Source organism: Staurois parvus, unplaced genomic scaffold, assembly GCF_062004578.1.
Source record: "Staurois parvus isolate SC_StPar_1 unplaced genomic scaffold, SC_StPar_1.0 ptg000894l, whole genome shotgun sequence".
In the NCBI taxonomy this organism is placed as follows: domain Eukaryota; kingdom Metazoa; phylum Chordata; class Amphibia; order Anura; family Ranidae; genus Staurois; species Staurois parvus.
Genome location: NW_028318690.1, coordinates 509,841 through 536,187, shown reverse-complemented (window position 1 = coordinate 536,187; position 26,347 = coordinate 509,841). Strand labels below are relative to the sequence as shown.

Sequence of the window (26,347 nt, the reverse complement as noted above, 5' to 3'; positions counted from 1 at the left end):
CTCGTTTTTTTTAAATTGTGACAGCTAGTGGCAGGAGAAGATCCCCCACTAGCTTTCACAAAAGGGGATTGGGGGCCGGTTTGTTCATAACATGTTACACCCTGAATATTGGTGTAAAATGTAACATGTTACGAAAGGTGAACTTATCCTTTAAGTGAAAAGAGAGATTCTACAAGCTAGCAGCATTACACAGCTTTTCATCTCCCATGACACCGATAATCGGCCATCCAGAGTTTACTCTCAGAATTTCCGACCCAACTTTTACGTTACAGTCAAGTCAGGTTATCTTACGTGCTAATCTTTCCTGCGCCCTCATCGCTGGATTCCCATCAGGGTCTGACTCACAGGTTCTGCCTCCCCAGCTTTAGACCATTGGAGGGCTCTCCAATTATCACACTTTCTCAGAATGCTACCTAATCCTGTGCTCTTTCACAGGAAACTCCTCTCCTTTGAGGAAATATGTGAAGATGATCCAATTCTTAAATCCCCAATAGCTCGCAGAGTGAATGACATTGAACATATGGAAAACCTCTGCTCTTCAAGACTAATCTGGGGAATATAAGACCAGGTGGTTCTATTGGGACCTCTTCTGTTTCTATGATGAACATCTCCAATATTCGTGAACTGGCTTGCTCACCTCTCACATTGTTGTGTTGGACTTGCCTTTGCTTCTCCTGCTCCCTCAGTGGTATCCCCTTCTTCTTCCACCCCCCCCCCCTTCATTTTTATTCTCTCCTCTCCCATTCTTCTGACTCTTTAGCCCTTCAACTTTTTTTTTTAAATCTGGTGTGCACGGACACAAACGGGATCCTTTTTCTCCCTGCCATAATTGCTGCACAAGGTGTCCCTTGTTGTCCTGACTTAGGCCTTGTAGTCATTATTTGGAAATTGTTGATTATTGCTCTGCGAAAATTCAGTCCCATCTTCATCTTCATGACAGATTACCAGCATGAACATCTGCAAGTTTCAACCCACTGTCCAATTTTATACTACATATGCATTACTGTATTTTATGCTTGCATTTTGTTTGTGAATATTCTGTATGCATCACTGTATTTTTTTTTCCCCTTGATTTCAAGAATATTTTGTGTGCAATTGAAATACTCACTTTACATGTTGTAAGAAGTCTACTTTCCATTGTTATCTGCTGCATGCCTTTAAATAAAAAATTTAAAAAACGAAAAAAAAAAATCTTAAGTGAAGAATGTGTGAATCTTGGATGAAAACATTGACAAACAGTTCCCAAAAGTTTTTGAACACTTCTAATCTGTGTGCCATATATTTTAGTTATTTTATTTTTTCGGTCCACTTCATATTACAGACAATGAAATGAATGGTATTTCGTCTCAACCAGATGAGGCCAACTACAAAGTAAAATAATTGGAAAATGGATTCATACTTTCTATGTATAGATAGCTTAATGTTTGAAAAACAAAGCATAGCATAGGCAACTTATGTAATGTGCATTGATAATAATCATATAACCAGTAACCAAAACCAATAAAAATTTATTGAAAGAAAAATATTAATTGTGTGACTAGCAGACAGAGGGAGGAGTGGCTTATACAGCGTGCACAGTTAAATTTTGGGGAGTTTTGGTGCCGTCACAACAGGGTTTGCTTCCTGCAGATGTCTTCTTCCTGCAGTCTTGTAATCATATGTACAGTTGTGAGTTTCTGCATATCGATGAGTGGCACAAAAGTTATTTCCACATCTAAATAATAAAAAAAATATATTTATTGATTACATTTATTTATTGAAAAATTATTAAATAGCCAGTATCTTAAAAGGAAGTGATGATTTATCATGAAGATATAACCAAGCAGTCGTTTTGCCCAGGACTGTGCATATTTAAAGGTGAACTCCACCCAAAAAAAATGTGCAGGAAATATTACACCACAAAACAGATGCTTAAGTCTTCTACAGGTTTCAGTTAAATAAAAGGTACTCGCGACTGCTGTTTCTGGTTGCCCCACATTTTCAGCTGCTGCTAGAAAGAGCCACCCATTGCACAGGTAAAAACAATCCTTGTCACTATGGATCCCCTCCAAAAATTTCCCTTTAAATACCATGGGTAAAGTCTGACTACTTTGTTTAGCCGGAAGGCAAAAGGGAGCAATGAACAAGGCTAAATGTCTACTAATCGGGAGGAGATCTCACTCCAGAGTCCTAATATATATACTAATATATATATAAATATATATATATACACTAATATATATATATATATATATATATATATACACATACATACACTGTGTGCACAATTGTTAGGCGAGTATTTTAACCAAATCAGCATTTTTTTGCATACTGTCCAACTCCAAGCTGTATAAAGGTGAATGCTTATCATATTTAAGCATATCAGGTGATGTGTATTTGTGTAATGAGGGAGGGTGTGGCCTAAGGAGATCCACACCCTTCATCAAGGTGTGCATAATTATTAGACAGCTTCTTTTCCTCAGGCAAATGGGCCAAAAAGGGGTTTAACTGACTTTGAAAAGTAAAAAATTGGAAAAAGTCTATTAAGATGGATGCAGCACTCTTGAAATTGCTAAGATATTGAGGTGTGATCACAGAACCATCAAGCAATTTGTTGCAATTAGTCAACAGGGTTGGAAGAAACGTGTTGAGAAACAAAAGACGCAAATTAACTGGACAAAGATTTGAGAAGAATCAAAACGTTAGGCTTAGACAAAAATGTGAGCAAGCTCATTCCCTTGGCTGTGAAGCAACCCCACACATGAATAGTCTCAGGATATTTTACTGTTGGTATGACACAAGGCTGATGGTAGTGCTCAACTTTTCTTCAGAAAAGTTTTTTCCCAGATGCCCCAAACAATCGGAAAGGGGATTTATCAGAGAAAATGACTTTACTCCAGTCCTCAGCAGTGTAAGCCCTGTACCTTTTGCAGAGTATCAGTCTGTCCCTGATGTATTTCCTGCAGAGAAGTGGTTTCTTTGCTGCCCTTCTTGACACCAGGCCATCCTCCAAAAGTCTTTGCCTCACTGTGCGTGCAGATGCACTCACTCCTGCCTGCTGCCATTCCTGAGCAAGCTCTGCACTGGTGGTGCCCCAATCCCGCAGCTGAATCAACTTTAGGAGATGGTCCTGGAGCTTGCTGGACTTTGTTGGGCACCCTAAAGCCTTCTTAAAAACAATTTAACCTCTGTCCTCGAAATTCTTGATAATCTGATAAATGGCTGATTTAGGTGCAATCCTAGTAGCAGTAATATCCTTGCCTGTGAATCCCATTTTGTGCAAAGCAATGATGACTGCATGTGTTTTCTAGCAGGTAGCCATGGTTAACAGAGGAAGAAAAATGATTTCAAACACCACCCTCCTTTTAAAGATTCCAGTCTGTTATTCTAACTCATTCAGCATGGCAGAGTGATCTCCAGCCTTGTCCTCAGCAACACTGATACCTGTGTTAACGAGAGGATCACTGACAAGATGTCAGCAGGTCCTTTTGTGGCAGGGCTGAAATGCAGTGGAAATTTTTTTGAGGGATTAAGTTCATTTTCATGGCAAAGAGGGACTTTACAATTAATTGCAATTCATCTGATCACTCTTCATAACACTTTGGAATATATGCAAATTGCCATCATAAAAGCTGAGGCAGCAGACTTTGGAAAAATTAATATTTGTCATTCTCAAAACTTTTGGCTAGGGCTGTAGATATTCTCCTAAGAAAGTCAAAACCTCACTTTACTTTGTTAAATAATCAGGTTTGAGGTTTATTAACCTTTTGGATTGACTGAGAGCTCTGTAGTTGTTCAATAATGAAATTAATCTTCAAAAATACCGAATAATTGGTTGGTGTGTGTGTGTGTGTGTGCGTGTGCGTGTGTGTGTACACACATAAAACAAAACACTCACCACTACTCAACCCCAGGCATCCTTAGCTTGCTGTCTAAATCCAGTGACTGAATAACTAATCAAAGATACAGCTACTGCAATAATAGACAGCTTACATATGTAAAGCAAAGAGTTTCCTCTCTTCATTTTTGTAATTGTTTAGCTACCCCATGTTATTGATGCTATTTTTTTTTTTAAGGTTTTCAAGGGATGGCCTGAATGTAAATGATCACCTGCACTCGAAGCTTGTTGCCAAATTGGTTCTCTTACGACACAGGAAACAGTGCTTAGTTGTTTTCTTCTTATTGCGAAAGGCAGGCTTTACAGGAGGGAAAAGATGTGTCGCTTCAACTGTGAAGACAGAAAAATAAATCTTTATAGGATACTTACAGCACTGTAGCACCTATGAAAGAAAGAAATTCCCTTCCAGAACACACACAAAGGAGTAGTTGGATAAAAAGCACTTTATGCTCTTATCAAGACGTTTGCTCTGATTTTGTGCTCTGAGCTACAATAGACAGAACTGAAATTTCTGTGCCAGGAATAGAAGGAATTTGTTAAAATCAAACCCCAATTTGACGGCATAGGCAAAGTTGTGCCTTAGCGATTGGCACAACAGGGTAGATACAAAGGGGTCCTGGGTTTGATTCCAGTTCATTGGAGATATATATATATATATATATTTATTTTTTTTATCCCCCCTCCATACAAGTATAAAAAGTAAATGGTGTCAATTGTTGTGAAACATTAATAAAAAAGCTAAAGTGTAATAATAAAAGCCAATTAATACAAATGAGATAAGTGTATGAAACTATAAGCAGAGTTCAGAAAGGAACAATCCCATGTGGGCAAACTATGCCTATTGTTAAAATAAATACTGAGGCGAACAGCCTCCATATAAAAAAAAAAAAATCATGGAAAGCACCAATACAAATGCTTTTGGGGATCCAGCAAGGGGGGGGGGGGGGGGGGGAGTATACGGCTGCACGAAGGGAATCGCCTAGAGGTTCCATGTACTGCACAGTAGCTCAATCCATTACAGCAGGAGAAAAGAATCATATAATGAAAATATAAAACATGGAAATGCTGCAGCATGAATATGGTGTAATATTAACTAGCACTTCTACTCTACAGTCCAAACACTTTTTTTGCAGTGTATGCTATAAGAATGTCCCTGGAATTTTTCCAACCGTTGCTCAGCATAGTGTTTCTGGACCTGTAGACCCATCCTGATGCCTGAAGTTGCTGGAATCATGCATTGCTACGTCTATAGATTGAATAACACATAACTTACTCATTTTCTTTCCAAAGTCTGCACTGGCCTCACTCTCTCCAAGACCATGAGAAGTCTGGGGAAAGAGTAAAGAAAAATAGTATGTATGTTAGATGAAGATGAAAACATGGGGATGCTATGCCAATAAAAGGAATGAACAAAAAAAGTATAAACAATGATGCAGCTAAAAGATTCCTAATACTTTTAAGAGTTTTGATCTTTTTTTCCCTAAGGGAATTAATTATAAAGATTGACAACCCCTTTTTAAAATACATTGGTACCATTTAACCATTTCTCTACCAGGCCCTGCTCTGAATTTTTCATGTCAGGTGGTCAGGCCATTTTTGCTAATTTTTTAATTGATCATTTTTCACTTACAACTTCCTTAGTTTGTATAAAATCACACATTTTCTGAAAGCACAAGACACACAGAATAAAAAGATGGTGTTACCGATTTTGCAGGCCCTGTTATAATTAATAAAAATACTCATATATCCTTATTAAAGCAAACACACACAACATAACATTCCCACGAAATCTAAAAGATAAAAATGTACTGAGTTAATAAGTAACAAATATTTATAACTTCTAAATTGTGCCTTTTAGAAAAACCATGAAAATCAAAAGGTATTCAAAATTGTAAAATAAGGAGCCTATGCTAAATATCTGGAGGTTGGCTTCACACCTTTGTGTTCAGGAAAAGCCCAATCTGCAGTGTTATGTGTGCGCTGCATTGCGATAAAATTATAAGGATTTGATCATAATGTAGCTATACATTGCATGGCAATTTGTTAATTTACATTTTATTACAACTTGCCTAACTATGCCCATTAGTGCGCATGACAAATTGGGTTGGCATTCTAGGATGAAACATGTCAGTATCTGTGGTTGGAAAAATGTACCAGCAAGAGAAAAAAATGCGCCAGCATCTGTGGTTAGTGAGAGGAATAATGCCCCAGTATTGGTGGTCAGAGACAAAGAAAAAAAATGACCCTGCTTTCGGTAGGCTGAGGAATTCTGCATCACTGGTGTCAGTGAGAGAATAGTTTGTGAATGTGCTGCATGACAACAGCACTGGACCTATGCAGGCACTGTTGGGCAGGAGATCACTCCACCTGGGACAGCCTGCAAAGAAATTGTGCAAGGTTCAACTTCTGCTCCGCACATGGAGGCCATTGGTGACCATTCAATGGCTGAATATATCAAAGGCAATCCCTCCCGGAAGTGTTTGCTGCTTGGATTGATTTCCAGCTGAACCCGAACAAGCCTTAAAACAAAACTGATTATTTTTAAATCAGCTGATCTCTTTTACATGTTTATCTAAAAAGTGCAAAAGGCTCTGAACTGTACTGATATGTGCTTTGTGTGTGTCCCATCAATCTCCAGGATATTCCTTTAACCCAGTGTTTCTCAACTCCAGTCCTCATGGCCCCCTAACAGGTCATGTTTTCAGGATTTCCATTATTTTGCACAGGTGATTTGATCAGTTTCACTGCCTTAGTAATTACCACAGCTGTTTCATCTGAGGGAAATCCTGAAAACATGACCTGTTGGGGGGCCATGAGGACTGGAGTTGAGAAACACTGCTTTAACCCAACTGGCAGCAGGTGAATTCCAGAAAAAAATGATCAAAATATAAAACATAATTTGAGATATACAGTCAATGAACTCAGATCTTTAGTAAATTGTGTGCTCTTTGGTTTTGCCCTTTTAATATGTTAATCATGGTAGTATTTAATTACCATTTACAGACTGCAGAGTCACAAAGCAAACAGCCTAAATACTTACAATGAAGATGCTCCCTTTGTCATTAAGAGAGGTAACTTTGTCATTCTGAAGATAAGCTGATGGAGCAACAACAGTCCGGAATCTGGAGTTTTCCCTACTTTCACTTCGAGCCAGTGAAGCAAAAAATCTCAGGTTGTTAAGTGAGCCCACAGGTTCCTGTGATGACTTGCTGGCTACCTCAGTTACCTCGCTAGCTTCCACTTTTGCAATTGCACTGGATCTCTTTCTTGGAGACTCCGCTCTAACCCCTCTAAATCTAGAAGTCCTAGAAAAAGTGGGCTCAGCCATGCTACGGAGCTGCAGAGAATGGAAAAGATTGTGTGACGCAGGTGGCCTCAAGCCCCCTAAATCAAAGCATTTAGGTTGTCGCTGTGTTTTTGGGAAGACATTATCATTGATTGGGCTATAAAAGTGGATGGGGGACAGAAATTTGTTCCTTGGGGGACTCACTTCTGTTGCATTGAGAATCCCAGTTTCCATCAAATCAGAGTTTAGAGCATTTGGGACTGAGGCTTGGTGGGTCTCAATGTTTGAAGCCTTTTGTTCTGCTTCAGCCAGCTCAAATTCAGATTTTACCTTCCCCAAACTGCACAGTTCCTCATACTGATCTGAAGGTCCTACATCTGATAACAGTGCAAAGCACTCTGTGCCTGATCTAGAAGCTTCTTCAGAAGAAATTATATTTAGATTTGAATGCAAAATAGAGTCATTATCTTTTTTCAATATTTCTTTTTTAGGCAAAGAATTAATATGGGGGAGGACTATGTTTGTTGAAAGTCGGACATTTTCAAGTTCTACTGGGGATACTCTTGGGGGGAAAGAAATACTCGCAAGTGACGAAATCACCGCTGAACTTTCAGAGGTCTCCTCTTCCTTAAGATCATCACCAGCAATCTCAGTTAGAGTACTAGCAGCAGCAGTTAGAGTAGAAAGTGCATTATGGGAAGACTCAGAAGTGTGTAGGCTCCCAGGAGGTAGGCACGTCTGTCCTATGTGCGGAAGGACTTTGAACAGCCTCAGACGACCAGATACCATAGAACCACTTGAGGGACGTGGAGCCATAGGGGGTCGTGGTCTTAAGATTGAAGATCTCCTCAGCTGAAAAAAGAAAAAAAAAATATATAAAAAGACTAAAATAGAGATAGTTAATTTTTCCTGAACACATTAAAAAAAAAGGAAAAAAAAAAAAAGAGAACAAGCATGCATGAATGGGCTGGAACAGGTAGGGACAATTTTCTATGAATCTAAAGCTACCCAACTGATAAGATAAACTTTCATACAAAACAATCTAAGGCTGGCCATAGACAGTTTGTTTATCGGCTGAATTTTGGGCCGATAAACGAAAAATCGGTGTTGATGGCAGCGATGCTACCACCAATGTCCACGAAAAACGATTTTCCAACATGACTGATAAAAGTAAACAAGGAAATCCACAAAAAATGGCTGGCGGGCTGACCCCATGAAAATTTGGCCGATATACGACCCGTCTATGGCCTGCAGAAGAGTTTCCCATCATAGTTGCCAGTGTACACTGAGCTAACTTAATCATGTCTGCGCGATTCGAGGGAGAAACTCGTGCACATGTGCTGCAAAAAAGGATACTTTCACTATAAGCAAAAGAAACAGATTTTGATATGGCTTCAGAGTTTTTATAATATACTGAAAATATTTGTAACCAATAATGAACATTCTGACTCAAAAGCGCTCAGCATATTGAAAAATTCCTGAGATGGAGCAATATTTTGTATATGCTGTAACCAATATTTGCAGTATTTGTAACCAATAATGAACATTCTGACTCAAAAGCGCTCAACATATTGGAACATTTCTCAGATAGAGCAATATATTGCATATGCTGCTTATGTTTGCTAGTTAAGAAGGGGAGAGGAGAAAAGCTGACAGACAATTTCAGAAGCAGACTTCTCAATTTCAATTCAAGAAGCCATTTATACCAGAGCGGAGTTAAGTCCCCCCCCCCATTAATTACCTAAATTCCAATTAAACTTGCACTATAAGGCCCTCATAGACCCCAAAATGCATTGGCTTGTTGTCTTTGTCCTCTTTGGTCTTCTGTTATGAATCAAACATACTTGGACTTTTATACTTTTGGTGAGGCTCTCTAAAGCAGGGTAGCCACAGAATTATTTTTTGTTCAACAAGTGGATGGAACAAAAAAAAAACCTCATAGATCTCAGCATCAACACACAGGATATGGATTGCAAGGATTTCTCCTGCTGTGTCTTTGTATTCTGACAGGAGGGGCTCCCGGACATGCGCACCAAAAATCATCTTCGGCTCGTGCTGAACCAACTGATGTTCGGTATGTGTATACCCAGCTTTATTCTCCTTGAACATTGCACTGTACACTTGAGGCACCTTTGAGGCTCCTTTATGTTCGAGAGCTGCCTAGCTAAAGTCCATAGTATGGTTTCTTGTTTAGTGTCTCCAACTTACATTTTGGAAGGTTTTATTAGTGATAGTGTCCCCATAAAGTAGAATCGCCCTCTTTATTTGTCCTGGTGACAACATACCAATATACCAACTGATCAACAACACTAAAACCAAAACCTGATGGCACTAGGTAAGAAAGACTCCTGCCAAAGAATAATACTTGATAAGCAGTGATGAGATATTGAACTGCCTGTTAACCCTGTCATCAACCCTGTGGATTTTTGTTCTACATGCCGAACATCTGGATACTTCATAGTTAGCCAGAAGAATATATGGCCAAATATAAAACAAGAACAGGGGCCATCCAATAGTCAGATCTACTGCTCTATGACAAGCTAAATTAAAACAGCTTTACTGGTTCATGGAAGAGGAAAGAAAAGAAAAAAAGAAAAAAAAAGAAAAAAGAAAAAGTAGAAATATAAAAGAAAGGAGAAAGGACAAGTATAAAGAATATGAAAGAAAATGCTGTACTGGGGACCATGCACAGGGAAAATAAGAAAGACAACAGAAAGAAAGAACAAAAATAGACAATGAATAAAGATGCAAGCAGAAGATGAAGAACAAAGAGGAAAGAAAAACTAATGCATAAGAAGAAAGACAAACATGAAAAGAAGGAAGACACAAGACGACTTGCTGTACTTGGGACCATGTATACAGAGAGAGAAGGAAGAACTGCTGCTCTTAATATTACAAGTAAAACAAAATGTGAGTGGACAAGGGTGACCCTGTAGGGGGAATTATCACCATGTACAAATGAAACACGATACACCATTACAAATATGGTATTGAGAAGGGACAGTTGAAATGCACAAAAACATAAGATATCAACTTGTGTGGGAGAGTGTGTAATGTGTAATTAAAATAAAAAATAAAATTCCTTTATGTAGAATTCTGTCTCATTTAAAGACCTTTTTATTGAGATCCATGCTCTCCATCTTTGATTTCAACAACTTCATTTTGATCCTAGTGATTGAATTATCTATTATTTGATCGGCAGATGGAGAAGCCTCAATATCATCCTCGTCTTCGGCATACAAGTTATTGGCCGAACCTCCACTACAGAGAAGACAGAAATAGATCACTTTGTATAATAAACACATACTAAACACATACACACGTATAGCCTCTCAAAGAGGATTATTCATCCACCTTCACATTTATTTCAGTCAATTCAAAACGTATTACAGAACTACTAAATACTAAGCCATAAAGCATTATCATTTTATAGAGAACAACTGTAGTTGTACTTCATTTCTAAGTGGCTTTGGTGGGAGATAAAAAAAAAAAAAAGTACTTATTTGCAATGTATAAATGAATAAATTAAATCATAATGAGAATGTCCCTTTTATCTAATCTGTGAATCTGAATATTACCACTGTAAGAAATCAACTCTACATATATTTTCAATATGTAGCAAGGTTTTAAAAACCTTGTATGTTTAATTTGTAATTATATGTATACACAGAGGCAGCCATACTTGCTGTCAACCCAAAGAGTGCATTGTTAAATATTATCAGACTAAGAAATATCCACAATATATATTATATTAATATCAATGTGAGTGAAAACAATATCCATGCTACTTATGCTTCACACAGCCGATATAAATGACCACAACAAAAGACAATGTGATCACCAATTAACAATACAATTTGTGACCAATCTCAAAGTGAATCAAAAAGTCTAGCAAACACTGTGAAATCAAAGCCATGCAGATACAAGTATTCATACACCTTGAAATTTTCCACATTTTGTCATGTTACAACCAAAAACGTAAATGTATTTTATTGGGATTTTATGTGATAGACCAACATAAAAGTGACACATAATTGTGAAGTGGAAGGAAAATGATAAATGGTTTTCAACATTTTTTACAAATAAATATCTGAAAAGTGTGGCGTGCATTTGTATTCAACCCCCTTTACTCTGATACCTCTAACTAAAATCTAGTGGAACCAATTGCCTTCAGAAGTCACCTAATTAGTAAATAGAGTCCACCTGTGTGTAATTTATTTCAGTAAAATACAGCTGTTCTGTGAAGCCCTCAGACGTTTGTTAGAGAACATTAGTGAACAGACAGCATCATGAAGACTAAAGAACACACCAGACAGGTAAGGGATTACGTTGTGGAGAAGTTTAAAGCAGGGTTAGGTTATAAAAAAAATCCCAAGCTTTGAACATCCCAAGGAGCACTGCTCAATCCTTCATCCGAAAATGGAAAGAGTATGGCACAACTGCAAACCTACCAAGACTTGGCTGTCCGCCTAAACTGACAGATCGAGCAAGGAAAAATTGAACTTTTTGGCAGAAAAGCAAAATGCTATGTGTGGCGGAAAACTAACACTGCACATCACCCTAAACACACTATCCCCACCGTGAAACATGGTGGTGGCAGCATCATTTTGTGGGGATGCTTTTCTTCAGCAGGGACAGGGAAGCTGGTCAGAGTTGATGGAAAGATGGATGGAGCCAAATACAGGGCAATCTTAGAAGAAAACCTGTTAGAGTCTGCAAAAGACTTGAGACTGGAGGCTGAGGTTCACCTTCCAGCAGGACAACAACCCTAAACATACAGCCAGAGCTACAATGGAATGGTTTAGATCAAAGCATATTCATGTGCTAGAATGGCCCAATCAAATTCCAGACCTAAATCCAATTGAGAATCTGTGGCAAGGCTTAAACATTGCAGCGAAAGGTGGTTCTACAAAGTATTGACTCAGGGGGGCTGAATACAAATGTACACCACACTTTTCAGATATTTTATTTGTAAAAAATTTTGAAAATCATGTATCACTTTCCTTCCACTTCACAATTATGTGCCACTTTGTGTTGGTCTATCACATAAAATCCCAATAAAATATTTATGTTTTTGGTTGTAACATGACAAAATGTGAAAAATTTCAAGGTGTATGAATAATTTTTCAAGGCACTGTATATTTCACTTTCCAGTGCATGATGATGACATGTCAGGCTCTGCCCTACATGTTTCGTCACACATGGATGTCATCAGAGGCAATGAAACACATAGGGAGAGCCTGATGGGTCATCGTCATGCACACTGGCCAGAGGACTGGTATTGAAATCACCTGGAGCTATTCATGAGATGTTGGTACTGAGATGTTTTTAATGTGAGTGCACAATTTATTTTTTAATAAAGTCTTTTATTCAGCACTGCAATGAGGTTTGGTTTCTTGTGTTTTTTTTTCTCTATGACTGGAGTCTGGTAGAAAGCGAAGAACAACCTCTCCTCTGAATTCCACAAGCACTTATGACCATTCTAAGTTAGAGGGCCACGGATCTCCAGTAAGTAGAATGGGTTTATCATTTTGTGTCTCCACTGGATGTTTTGGTGAGACCCTAGAAAGTTGAATATATGGGCATGGCTTCGATTTCAGTGTTTTCGTCTATATTTGCTGTACTTTTTGATTCATGTTAAGACTGGTCACAAATTGTATTGTGTGTGGGTGATCACTTTTGTCTTTTGTTATGGTCACTATCGGCTGTGTGAAGCATAAGTAGCATGGATATTGTCTTCACCCACATTGATATTAATCTATATTAAAGATACATTGTGGATGATCTTTTTTTTTTTAAAGATTGATAATATTTAGCACTGCACTATTTGGGTTGACATTTTCTATAGGTTTTAGTGTTAGCTGCTGAGTTCTAATTATTCTATTATTCAATTTGAGTGCATTTTTTTTCTCTCCTTGGGTTCATATGCAGATTCAACATTCAGTTATGCAGTATAACACAGTGGTTGCACCTTACTGCTCCTCCTCACCATGCAAGTATACTACATGTGTCAATTGGCCCCTTAAAACACAATTCACTCCCTATGTGGCCAATGTTTTGTCAAGATATGACTTTTTGTGATTGCAGGTAGAATGAATGTGCCTCTAGTATTTAGAAAATATTTTATTTTTTAGTCTGGACCATAATAAATGAATAAACACAGAACCACAATACATTCCCTTTTAGAGAGGGGAAGGTTTCTGTAATCTTTAGAACAATGCTCATCTTGTAATCTTACCAAGAACACTTGTCCTAAAGGTGACAACACTCACTTACTGTTCTGTATGTATGGAAGAGCAGTGTTGTCATCTTAGGCTGCTCTCCTTATTTGGACTTCAAGCACTCCCCTTCCTCTGCATCTACATAACATAGGGAGGGAGTGTATGGTAGTTCACAGGAAATAGCCGACAAAGCTGATAACATTATTTGAGATTTAAGTTCAATGCATAGACGTTACAAGGACACTGGATTTCTGACAAGATGATATACATGAACCTTTCTGTATGTGCAGAAAATGTACTTAGCCTGAAGGAAAAGTAATGCAGCTAGCACATCTAAGGACTGGTAAGCTGCAATGAATATCACATTTATGTTCTTGGATCTTGACAAACTTTAAGGAAAACACAGATCAGGGAATTTAAAAAAAAAAAACCCCAGTGATAATTTTTTGGTGGTATAGCCCTTTAAATGGTCCTGCTCCAGATTTAGCAAACCCTGCCGCTTGTTTCAGTAGCTTTACCGAAACGTGCGCCAAATTCAGGTAGTTCTTAATAGTGCTATTACTGCACCAGTGACGCTTTTACTGCACCAGATTAAAAAATATTTACCTCCAGTTCATATATAATGAAACTGGAGGCAATTAAAATGTTACTAAACCTATAACAGTAAAAGCAGTCTGTATATGCAGTAAAGCATGCTTGTTATACTCACTGTGGAACCTTGTTATACTCACTGTGGAACCTCTGTATTGTGTAAAAAGGCTGTTTGATCCTGACTTCTCTGCCCCTCCTCTTGTTGAAATGACCACCTGATACAGACTGAATCTGTAGTCACATACACATGCTCAGTTTGGTATGTATTGCGTTTGTTTTTTTCTTTGGGAGACTGCATGTGATCAGCACAGGGCCAATCAGCACTGTCCAGACAGAGGGTCAGGACTTTCACATCCTCCTACAGCAGAAAGAAACCTCCTCCTACAAGCGTTAACCAGTGCTCTGCTGAAGTCACAAGACTGCTCTAACTGCTGATGAGAAAAGGTATTTAGCAATTTATATTTACTAAAATAATTGCATTTCCATGTTGTGTGTACTGTGGGAGACCAGATATAGTGAATGCAGAGTCCTGGGTTTAGTATCACTTTAACTTGCTATACAAAGAAGGGCAGAGTGCCTGTCTCTGCATGCTGTATAGCAGTTGGCATGTTTGCCACTGCTATCTCCTCTCTCCTCCATCTGTCACTGGTTGATAAAGATGCTGCTGGCTTTACAGAAAACAGCATCCTAATAACCAGTGATGCTGACATTAGGGACACTAGTTCCCTATCAAGTCTGCGGTTTCTTGTGACTGATGGAAGGCAGTGGGTGAATTTTTTAGCCAACAGCAGGTTATTTACTATGGATTTAAGCACTGCCTGCTGTCAATAAGCGTGCAGACCTGACAGGGCACTAGTGCCTCAGCTTCTTGATCAGGGTCCACCCACTCATCAGCTAAAACAGCTGATGTGACAGCTGCAGCAGCGGGAAAGAGCTCAGCTGCACCGAGGACGGAGTATTCAAATTGACACTTCAGTCTTAGTGCGCCTCCTTAGGCTTTGCATTCCCCAAAATGCATGCATCTGTTAACATCAGGTGCATGAATCTGTCATGTGCACCAACATTCATCCTGCAGAAGAATGACAGAACCCTAAGAAGTGCCATGATGTCTTTCTGAATTCCCGACACACTTTAATTACACAAGTCTACCCTGTTTACCAAAGAATGAAGAGTCCTTGTAGGTGGCACACAGCTGGCTGGTTGGGCAGCAGTCCTGAATGCTGTAGTCGGCACAGCTGCTCTTTGTATTGCTTAGTGCAGTGGTTCTCAACCTTCCTAATGCCGTGACCCTTTAATACAGTTCCTCATGTTGTGGTGACCCCCAACCATAAAATCATTTACCCAGTAATTATAATTCATGAGTGTCGTTTTACCTCCAATACTGCTGCTTTCAACACAGTAGCTGCTTTTAACAGAGTAGCTGCTTTCAACACAGCAGCTGCTTTCTACACAGTAGCTGCTCTTTACACATCGGAAATGTGTTTTCTGATGGTCTTAGGGGACCCCTGTGAAAGGGTCATTCGACCCCCAAAGGGGTCGCGACCCACAGGTTGAGAACCACTGGCTTAGTGCATAAGCCTAAGCCCTCATGCGCACGGAACGTTTGGATAATGGTGGTAACGTTAGCTGTGTAAAGTCACGTTAAAAACGTGAGTTTTCAGTTTTCTTTTTAGCGTTTTTGCATTTGCGGCATTTTGTTGCGTTTAGCTGTGTTTTCCCGCGTTTTTTTACCAAAAAAATTTTTTCTGGGGTCAAAAAAAGTCCAAGAACACTGGTTTGCGGCAGTTTACTGCGTTTTTCAGCGTTACAGCGTTTTTACAGCTGAAAAACTCCTCTAGAAACCCACTAGTTCTGTTTTTTTTTTTTTCCAGCCAAAAAACGTTGATTACAGTACATGTGTGTATGGACACATAGGATAACATGCTGGGGGGGTTTACTAGCTGTAGAAAAAACCCTCAAAAGCCAAAAACAGCCGCTGTAAAAACATCAATTGTGCAGGAGGGCTAAAAGTGTAATGTTTTTGCCAAGAGTTGTACAGGCATGTGCAAATAGATATAAAAATGTCAAACATCCCCCGTGGTCCTGGGCCCCAATTACATAATGGAAACTGATGGTTTCTTTCAATGGCAACCAATCTCATTTTAATCAATGACTTTTCTGTCCATTTTACCAGAGCACATAAGAATATGAATTCTTATAAGGGACTGATGTCCCTACTATTATTTCTTTAAGTCAAATTTTCATAAAGCAGTCCTTTTCACGAGAACCTGACCACATGACTCGTCATATAAACCCATAGTTTACCTTAGAGATTCTGATAACGGAGTCAAATTGCCATTCCTTTTGTCCACCACCCGGAAGAAATTCATCTGATCTCCGTCACGGTATACCAAAAATGTAACCTGCTTATTAGAAGAGAGCTTTTCCTGCATTTCATCTTGTACAGGATCCACAAATTCAGCCAACTCTCTGACTGGGTCCTCCAGAGGGACTGGATACAGCAAACAAAGCAACACATGGCACAGCAACAAAGACAAAAAGAACAAACATTAGTTCTAAAGTATTGGTGAAGTTTAGGTTAACTAAGAACTTACACTTACTCATTGGTCATCTCCAAAGACATGCTGGTAGGTGAATTGGATCCTGTCTAAATTGTTCCTAGTATATGTATGTATGAATGTAAGTTAGGGACCTTAGATTGTACGCCCCTTGAGGGTTAGGAACTGATGTGAATTTGCAAAATATATGTAAACCGCTGCGTAAATCGATGCCGCTATAGAAGTACCTATAATAAATAATAATAAATAAATCACAACAATAGTTTTCAATGCTAAATATTGAAGTCCAAGTCCAAACACAACTGTTTGCTTTTAGCATTGATGTTTTAGGTAACGGATGAGGTAAGTACTCTGATGTTGGTTAGTGTCAGAGATTTGATAAGAATTAGTTTTAGGCCCTATTCACATCTGAACATTTTAGAGCTCAAAGTTACAAACACTCAGTATTAAAGACCCCATTGTTTGAAATGCCGCTTCAAACCTTATTGCTTAGCTACCTGTCACTCAAAAAAGTACCGGAGGCTCTTTCCAAGCAGATTTGGGCATTTTTTAGCCCCATAGACTTCAACAGGGGCGGCTGAAAAAACAAAACGCATGCTAAGCACATTTTTAAGTGCTTCGTAATGGGTCAAAATATGCATACTCCCACCTCCAAGAAGCTAAATGCACAAATAGAATACAAGTATAAGAGCTGCCAAAAGATTTGCATTTCTGTCCATCCAGTCCTGATATTTGCAATGATCTGCCACACAGCACAGGGGGCAGTAGACTTGATTTTTCAACACTACAATTAATCAGCATTTTCAGGTTTTGTTCCCCCCCCAGCCTGTGATTGGTCTCCTCCTCCTATTGGAATGCACTGTAGCACAGCTGAATGGCCCCTTGTGCTGCTTCTCCCTTCTCATATTCAGGTACTTAGAATGTACATAAAGAAATACATGTGACGCTGTATTCATAAAAACAAAGCCGCATTCATTTAGGTTTGTTTTAGATCGGCCTGGAGTTCAGCTTAAATGTTATATATATATATATAGACTAGGGAAGTGAAAGTGTTTGACCATTTCTCTTTACAACATTGCAGCAGCACTTTCTCTAAGCTGCATTCAATAGTCATGTATGGATTTCAGAATTCAGTGGTGCTTTAAATGACATCTATTTAAATTCAGATGGTTTCATGTCTACAGAACCACTGATGTTCTTTTACCGGAAGCTTCCTTTCTGGAAACGCCTTTTGGCAATAAAACAACTCCTTGAACTAAACTGGCCCAGCAAATATACAAATATTTATGAAACAATCTTACGTTGGTAAGCTGTTTTTTCCTATGTTCAGGGCTTGACTGATCCAATCCCCCACTTGAGTTCTTTTTTAAAGCTCAACTCCAGCCTTACCTTCAGTCTTGCAAAGCTGATCAGGCTTCTCTCTTGTACTGAAAGAGCTCACTCTGATTTTGCTGCACACTGTGAGCTTCTGATGGTATTCATTAGAAGCTGCAGCAAGTCAGACAGAACCTGTCTCATTTGCTGCTGGAGGACATCCAGCATCATCTAGACTTTCTTCCCCAGCCTGACTGTCCCTGAGCCACCCCTTTCATTCATTGGCTTTCAGCTCCTTCCCTCATAGAGGCTCAGTATCATATGTGGCCATTACCTATGGTAGTCTGCAGGTAAAATGCAGCCTTCCTAAAAACACCCATTCCTCTAGACCAGGGGTCTCCAAACTTTCTAAACAAAGGGCTGGTTTACTGTGCTTCAGACTTTGGGGGGGGGGGGGGGCAGAACTTGGGCAATGGGAGTAAAAAAACCCCATCCTGGCATCAGTAAGAGTAAACAATGTCACATCTGGAATTAAAGCAGAGTTCCGCCTCCTGCCACCTCCCAAAGAAAAATTAAAACTCAGCAGCTACAAATACTGTGGTTGCTGACTTTTAATTGATGGGCACTTACCTGTCCAGGAATTCAGCGGTGTCCTCACCCCAAGCTTATTCTTCATTCGGCTGTCAGGTGCTGGCGCTGCCATCTTGACTAAGGGAAATGGGCAATGACGGCGGCAGAAAAGCAGAACTTTCTCTTTTGGATGGAGCTCTGCTTTAGGGGAATATTAGAGCCCCATCGTTGGTGTTCTAGTGTCCCATCAGAGAGGGGCACAGTGCCCCACTGTTGGTGTCGGTGGGAGGAATAGTGTCCCATTGTTGGTGTCAGTGGGAGGAATAGTGCCCCTTCCTTGGTTTCAGTGGGAGGAATAGTTCCCCACTGTTGGTATTAGTTAAGGAATTATTGCCCCATTGTTGGTATTAGTTAAGGAATTATTGCCCCATTGTTGGTGTCAGTTGGATGTAGAGTGCCTCGTTCTAGTGGGATGAATAGTACCCCAAGGGCCAGATAAAGGTATGCAAAGGGCCGCATTCAGCCCCCAGGCCGCAGTTTGGAGGCCACTGCTCTAGACTGACATCTACCAATTAAAGCCTTCTGGTATAACTCCTCCCAAGAGCCTGCTCATTGCTTGCATGGAACAGGCAAAACCTTTTATCATTTGGATAGATTAAGGGAGGGTTATAACTTCTGTCAGATTTTTTTCACCATCTGTGTCCCATTGCAGAGATTTTCTTTCACTTCCTGTCCCACAGTCAAACAGGAAGTGAGAGGAAATTCCTGCAAATTAAAAAACAAATTAAAAAATTTTCTTGGGGACCCCTCTATTACCTTTCCGGGGACAACCCAACATTTGGGATTTTCTTTACTTTCAATGGTAATGGTAAACAGGACAAATAGAGAGAGTGAATCTTCCTAATGGGAGCACAGACAGCAATAAAAACTGCCAAGTGTTCAAATCAAACTCCATTCTATCGAAAATTAAATATAATATAAATAAAAAAATTGTGCTCAACAGTGGTTACAAGACATAGATAACTGGTAAAATATCAGAGCCTTCTACTCTTCAGAAGCCACTGGACTACATTAACGTAAAGCAAAGAAAAAAAAAAAAAAAAGGTATGCACCAAAAAACAAATCCAGTGTAGCTGGGGATAGGATATGTCAGTTAGCTGGCAATACGGTAATGTCATCCATCAATGTACAAAAAAATAGAGGGAGTAGTAAAAAGAAGAAAGTTAAGAGAAAAGATAAAAAGGAAAGAAAAGGAAGTCAGGAAGAGAAGAAAAAAAAAAAAAGGAGGGGGAAGATGAAGGGGGAGCATAAGGGGTGACCATGGGAGGAGCCTGGAAATGATGAAGACTTAAGACCTTAGTAGATATAAAGAAGTCAAAGTCAGAAGAGAATTTGAAACGAGACAATACCGTCCACTTAAGTTTGAACGAGTCAGACTTATTCTCCAACCCACTGATGCTCGCTTTCACAGTGTGCCTTTTCCTGCATTGATAATACTCGTTGCTTCCAGGTATGGAAGAGCATGTAAGCTCCTTCTATGCAAAATTGTTGGGGTTCAATAACAAATAACTAGGCCTGATCAGGGAGGGAGTCATGTCACCAGTTTCCTTAGAGCTTGCTGGCAGGGCATGTATCAGAGAGTTTAAGGTGATTGGGGAGGGAACCTTTGCATAGATTATGTGACAGTGTCTCTTTAAAGATAATTTGATAAGCTCGGTTGTTACCCATTGTATTAAAAATAATGCTACCGGTATTTTAAATTCCGGTAAAATAGTGAAAATCAGTCACCTTTGTGTGAAAAACAAATATAAAAAAAAATCAATATAAGCGGTGTTGCATAGCTTAGAAAATTTGTACCTATCTTTTAAGGATCAGTCCACTCAGAATTTGGTTGTTTGGTTTTCAGTAGAGGCTGAAGGGTTAAATCATTACAGTTCCTTTTATTTTCTCCCAATTAGATTTGTATTATATTGTTTTAATAAAGAATGCGACTGTTGAAACAGCAATGTTATAATAGAAGCAGAGACTCAAAATTTAAATGAGACCAGGAATTGGCAAGTATGTTAGTGACTCTTATTACAGGGGCCAAAGAGATGAAAAACAAGCCAACGGGCAACCAAACCTACTGGACTCCAAATAGAACTGAAGTAACTTGACAGACAGATTGTTGCATAGACATGCTTTTTTTTTTAGGATAATAGCACTTTTATAGGTACTAAAACAAAAATAAAACATATGAGAAAATGAGCATAATGTTCAGCACAACCTGAAATATAGCCAAAGTACATTGAGCCTTTTTATTTTCAAATAATTCCCAACTTGGATGATGAATAAAGTACAGCTAGAATATAGAAAGAGATTTTGCAGCAGTGTAATAAGTTTTTAAGAAAGAAGAACACCACAACAAAGCAAATGAAAAAAAAAAGCAAGTGAGGGTTGTGTTTTTTTATAGAATTAGAGGCCATATCATAAGTATTTGGTAACAAGAGTGAAGAGGAACGAAAGAAAAAAGCGGAGAACAAACTGACACTAAATGAAGGATTTCAGAGAGAGTGAAGGTGTAACCTCCTCCACCATATGCGCACTGCAGAGTCTAAATATAAGATCTGAGAGGATTCTAAGAGCTCCCTCTTTTGCTTTTCTTACAGATTCTAACTGCTAAGGATGCTAAAAACCCGATCCTTTTCTATTCAGTCGTAAAAGTCTAGCTTTGGCAGGGTGTCACTTGCCTCCATTTCAGCACATATTAAGCAGCGCTCTTCTGTGTAGATATAGGAAGAGCTTTTCGGGTTGTTTAGATACACCATTAAGTGGTAGGCCTATAAGACAGATCCTCGGTCTTCATTAGGACAAAGCAGTCAGGCAATAACTTTATATATATAAAGAAGTTCACCAACTTCTTTACATACCCTCACCAGCCTCTTTATTAGGTACACCTGTTCAACTCCTTTGTAATGCCTCTTTATTGCTTGGTACGCCTGTTTATTAAGTACACCTGTTCAATTGCTTGGTAACACAAATTGCTAATCAGCCCAATGTGTTTAGACATCTAGATGTGGTGAAGACAGCTTTCTGAAATTCAAACTGAACATCAGAATAGGGAAGGAAGGGGATTTAAGTGACTTTGAACATGGCATGGTTGTTGGTGCCAGATGGGCTGGTCGGAGTATTTAAAAAACTGCTGATCTACTGGAAACGGAGGCTACAGTTCACACAGGCTCACCAGAACTGGAAAATAGAAGTTTGGAAAAATGTTGCCTGGTCTGATGAGTCTTGATTTCAGCTGCAACATTCAGATGATAGGGTCATAATTTGAACAATATGAATGAATTGGATCCGTCCTGCCTTGTATAAACGGTTCAGGCTGGTGGTGGTGGTGCAATGGCGTGGGGGATATTTTCTTGGCACACTTTGAGCCCCTTAGTATTGATTGAGCATCATTTAAATGGCCACGGCCTGCTTGAGTATTGTTGCTGACCATGTCCATCCCTTTATGACTACAGTGTCCCCATCTTCTGATGACTACTTCCAGCAGGATAATGCACCATGTCACAAAGCTCAAATCATCTCAAACTGGTTTCCTGAACATGACAATGAGTTCACTGTAGCACCTTTGGGATGTGATGGAACGGGAGATTTGCATCATGGATGTGCAGCCGACAAATCTGCAGCAACTGTGTGATACCATCATGTCAATATGGACAAAAATCTCTGAGGAATGTTTCCAACACGTTATTGAATTTATGCCACGAAGAAGTAAGGCAATTCTGAAGGCAAAAGGGGGTCCAACCTGGTACTAGCAAGGTATACCTAATAAAATTGGCCAGTGAGTGTATATCGTATACACACAATCTGAAGAAAACAGTTGTTGCATCTGACACACTAACACCAACAAAGAAATGTGTGCATACTCATTGAATGCAGTACTAAATATTTAGATAGACAGCCAATGGACATAAAGAAAAAAAATTAGCTAAAAACTTAATCTTTTCTAAAAATGTACAGTAGTTAGATATTTATTCAGCTATATAAAACTGAACTAGGGATCCTGAATTCTACATTAATTATTCGACATTTGCTTTGTAGGTATATTGTTAGTTGTGTCCATTTAGAAGTAGGTTGCTAAAAAGTCACAGATCTAGCTCCTCACTTTACACTGCTTATGTAACCGTCTGGAAGACTGAACAGAGCTACACACAAATGGAAAAAGGATTCCCTTACCAAAAGCAAAATGCTGCCAAAATATTATTGCACGGCAAATCCCTGAGTTGCAGCACTAGTGCCAAGCACATTAATACTCAACCTCATTAATTTCACATTATACTGTTAACCCCTTGATATACCTCCAAACTGGAAGCTTTCATGCACCACAAAATAAACTGGAATAACTATAACAAAACAATATTTTGTATGTCCTTAGGCAGAGTCTAAAGCTATAACAAGACCACACTGGACATGCTTTGGTGAGATATACTTGGTCATTTTGTCAGTAGACCTTTTGCAGGTTTAATCTGACCATGCCAAGCAAGGAAGAACACCCGTGCTGGCGGGATCAGTTTCTACCTCCTGCTTGGAGTTAGAGGGCGCCATGCCTGTAACTTCCATAGTATTTACTGTAAACAGCAAATACATAGTTAGTCTGGCTGAAAAAAGACAAAAGTCCATTAGTTCAACCATAGAAAAAAAAAAAGTTATAATCCTATACCCACAGTTGATCCAGAGGAAGGCAAAAAAAACCAAGCAATGCATGATCCAATTTGCATCTGCTGGGAAAAAATTCCTTCCTGATCCCCCAGGAGGCAATCAGATATTCCCTGGATCAACTTTATCTATAAATGTTATATCCAGTTATATTCTGTGTATCTAAGAAAGAATCCAGGACTTTTTTGAAGCAATCCACTGAGCTGGCCAGAACCAACTCTTGAGTCTATTCCACATTTTCACAGCTCTCACTGTGAAGAAACCTTTCCCTGTTTGGAGATTAAATTTCTTTTCCTCCAGACGTAGAGTGCCCCCTTGTCCTCTGTGATGAGCTCAGGGTGAATAGCTCTTCACCGAGTTCACTATATGAACCACTGATGTATTTATACATGTTGATCATATCCCCCCTTAATCTCTTCTCAAGAGAGAATAAATGCAGTTCCTCCAATCTTTCCTCATAGCTGATCTCTTCCATGTCTCATATCAGTTTAGTTGCCCTTCTCTGTGCTTTCTCCAGTTCCCCAATGTTCTTTTTGTGAATTGGTGCCCAAAACTGAACTGCATATTCCGGATGAGGTCTTACTAATGATTTGTACAGGGGTAATAGGATATCTCTCTCTCTGGAGTCTATACCTCTTTTAATACAAGAGAGGATTTTGCTCGCTTTAGAAGCCGCAGCTTGGCATTGCATGCCATTATTAAGCTTGTGATCTACCAGAACCCCCAGATCCTTCTCCACCATTGATTCCCCCAGTTGTGCTCCCCCTAGTATGTATGATGCATGCATATTCTTAACCCCCAAGTGCATAATCTTACATTTATCAACATTAAATCTCATTTGCCACATAGTTGCCCAATTAAACAGTGCATTGAGGTCGGCTTTTAAGTTGGAGACATCCTGTAAGGACGTTATTCCACTGCACAGCTTGGTGTCATCTGCAAAAACTGAAATGGGATTTGTAATCCCAGACCCTATATTGTTTATAAATATATTAAAAAGTAAGGGTCCCAACACTGAACCATTTACATATGGATTTTTCCAAGCCCGTAGACTTTACCTTACAAATTAGCCATGTATGGGGAACTGTGTCAAACGCTTTTGCAAAATCCAAGTATACCACGTCCACCGCCACCCCTCTGTCCAAGGTTTTGCTCACCCCCTCATAAAAAGAAATCAGATTTGATTGACAACTTCTGCCTTGATTGACAGAAGCTCCCAGCAGCAAACTGTACACACAAAGTGTATGTGGTGTCATCATATCCACACACTAAAATATCAACAACGCATAGACTTCTGCTATCTTTGGGTAAATTGCTGCTCTCACCTCCACTCTAATCTGTAACTTCAACAAAGCATAGACTTCTGCTATCTCTGAACAAATAGTGTATATATTTTGGTCTGCTTGTTGATAGATTCTCACCTCTTTTATTACTCTGGCCTGTGTCTGGTCTGTGTTTGAGAAACACCCCCCCCCCCCCCAAATTCATGTGATCCTTCTCAGTTCTTAATTGGAGCGGAGAATAGTTGCTCATTTGACCATCTCCCTATAAATTTAGATCAGCTCATGGGGGGAGGTCACAGATAGGGGGGCACAGTCACAGATGGAGTGCAGTTTTGTGCGTGAGTGTGGTTTTTGCAGGAGTGTGAAGCAGCAGTTGAACACAGCAGTTTAACTAAAGCAGGATAACTCAAGCAGCAGGAAGATACAACAAAGAACTCTAAAGCACGCTGGATGGACTGCAAGCAAACACCCTGGGAAACATCTCCTACAAGTCCAATTCCCACTCAACCTACCTTTAAATATGGCATCTCTACTATTCCTTTTCATATTACTATCCTGCGTTCCCAAAATCTCCTTTCTTTACCCCTCTGCTACACCCCAAAGATTACACATCTCACCCTCACTGCTACCATTACCCTACTACTGCTCTCATCACCTCCTGCTGATACTTCACTCACCTGCTGTCCCAAACACCAGGACTGGAAGGCATTTACATTCGTGTACATCCCCCTCCCATGTTACTTTCCTCACTCTTCTTCTTCTCCTAACCTCTGGGTATATCACCCCAAATCCTGGTCCTCCAGTATCTGACCCCCACACCAGCCACCCTCCTTCCTCCAGGAATAGCTACAATCCCCTCAATTTAATATCAATCCTCATGCTCCCAAAAACCACCCTCCCTTTTTCATGTGCACTCTGGAATGCCCGCTCTGTCTGTAATAAGCTCACCTCTGTCCATGACCTTTTTGTCTCCCGCTCCCTTAACCTACTAGCAATTACAGAAACCTGGTTTCAAGCAGCAGATTCTGCTTCTCCCGCAGCACTTTCCTATGGAGGCCTTCTCTGGACCCACTCGCCCAGACCCAGTGGTCGGAAAGGAGGTGGGGTTGGTTTGCTTCTATCCCCACTAAGCACCTTTCAAGTCCTCCCTAACCCTCCCACTCTATGCTTTTCTTCTTTTGAGACTCACTGCATCCGGTTGTTTTCTCCCATTTCTCTGAGGATTGCAGTGATCTATCGGCCTCTTGGACCGGTGTCACACTTTCTTGATGATTTCTCCACCTGGCTACCCTACTTTCTCTCCTCTGAACTACCCACTATCATTCTTGGAGATTTTAACATCCCCATTAATGTCAACAACCCGGCTACATCCCAACTCTTCAACCTAACCTCATCTTTTGCATTAGCACAATATATACAGTCCTCCACTCACTCTGATGGGAATACATTAGACCTTGTTTTCTCCCATCTTTGCACTCCCTACAACCTCACAAACACCCCCTTTCCTCTCTCTGATCACATTCTCATCACCTTCACAATGTCCTCATCTTCAAACACTTATCCCTCCAAGCAGCAAACAATTACCCGCAGAAACCTTCACAACTTGAACCCTGCTCCTTTCCACTCTGCAGCTGACCAACTCTATGACAGAATCTCTCCCCTGTCGTGCCCTCTCCTGGCCACTACTGTCTACAACAGTTTGCTTTCATCCACACTAGACTCACTTGCTCCTCTAACAACACGAAGCATCAGGCCCCGACCGTTACAACCTTGGCAGTCTGACGACACCAGAAATCTTAAACGACATAGTGATGCGCTGGAGCGATTGTGGCGTAAAACCAGATCTCAACAAGCATTCACCCTATAAAAATCTGCTTTCTTAACATGCAATTCCTCCCTCCATGCTGCCAAACAAGCCTACTTTGTCACTCTCATCAATAGCTTAT

General features: G+C 39.8%; 1 protein-coding gene across 1 annotated transcript in view; it reads right to left on the bottom strand.

Moving 5' to 3' along the window:
* Nucleotides 1-1,488: 1,488 nt before the first annotated feature.
* ZFAND4 (zinc finger AN1-type containing 4) overlaps nt 1,489-26,347 on the bottom strand; it is a 49,969-nt gene continuing 25,110 nt past the window's right edge. Inside the window, exons 5-10 of the mRNA XM_089656185.1 lie at nt 16,280-16,466; nt 10,277-10,424; nt 6,918-8,015; nt 5,151-5,205; nt 4,090-4,207; nt 1,489-1,714 (exon numbers count right to left, since the gene is read on the bottom strand). Of these exons, the coding sequence (XP_089512311.1) occupies nt 1,579-1,714; nt 4,090-4,207; nt 5,151-5,205; nt 6,918-8,015; nt 10,277-10,424; nt 16,280-16,466 (1,742 nt within the window). The 3' untranslated portion in view covers nt 1,489-1,578. The remainder of the gene's footprint in view (nt 1,715-4,089; nt 4,208-5,150; nt 5,206-6,917; nt 8,016-10,276; nt 10,425-16,279; nt 16,467-26,347) is intronic.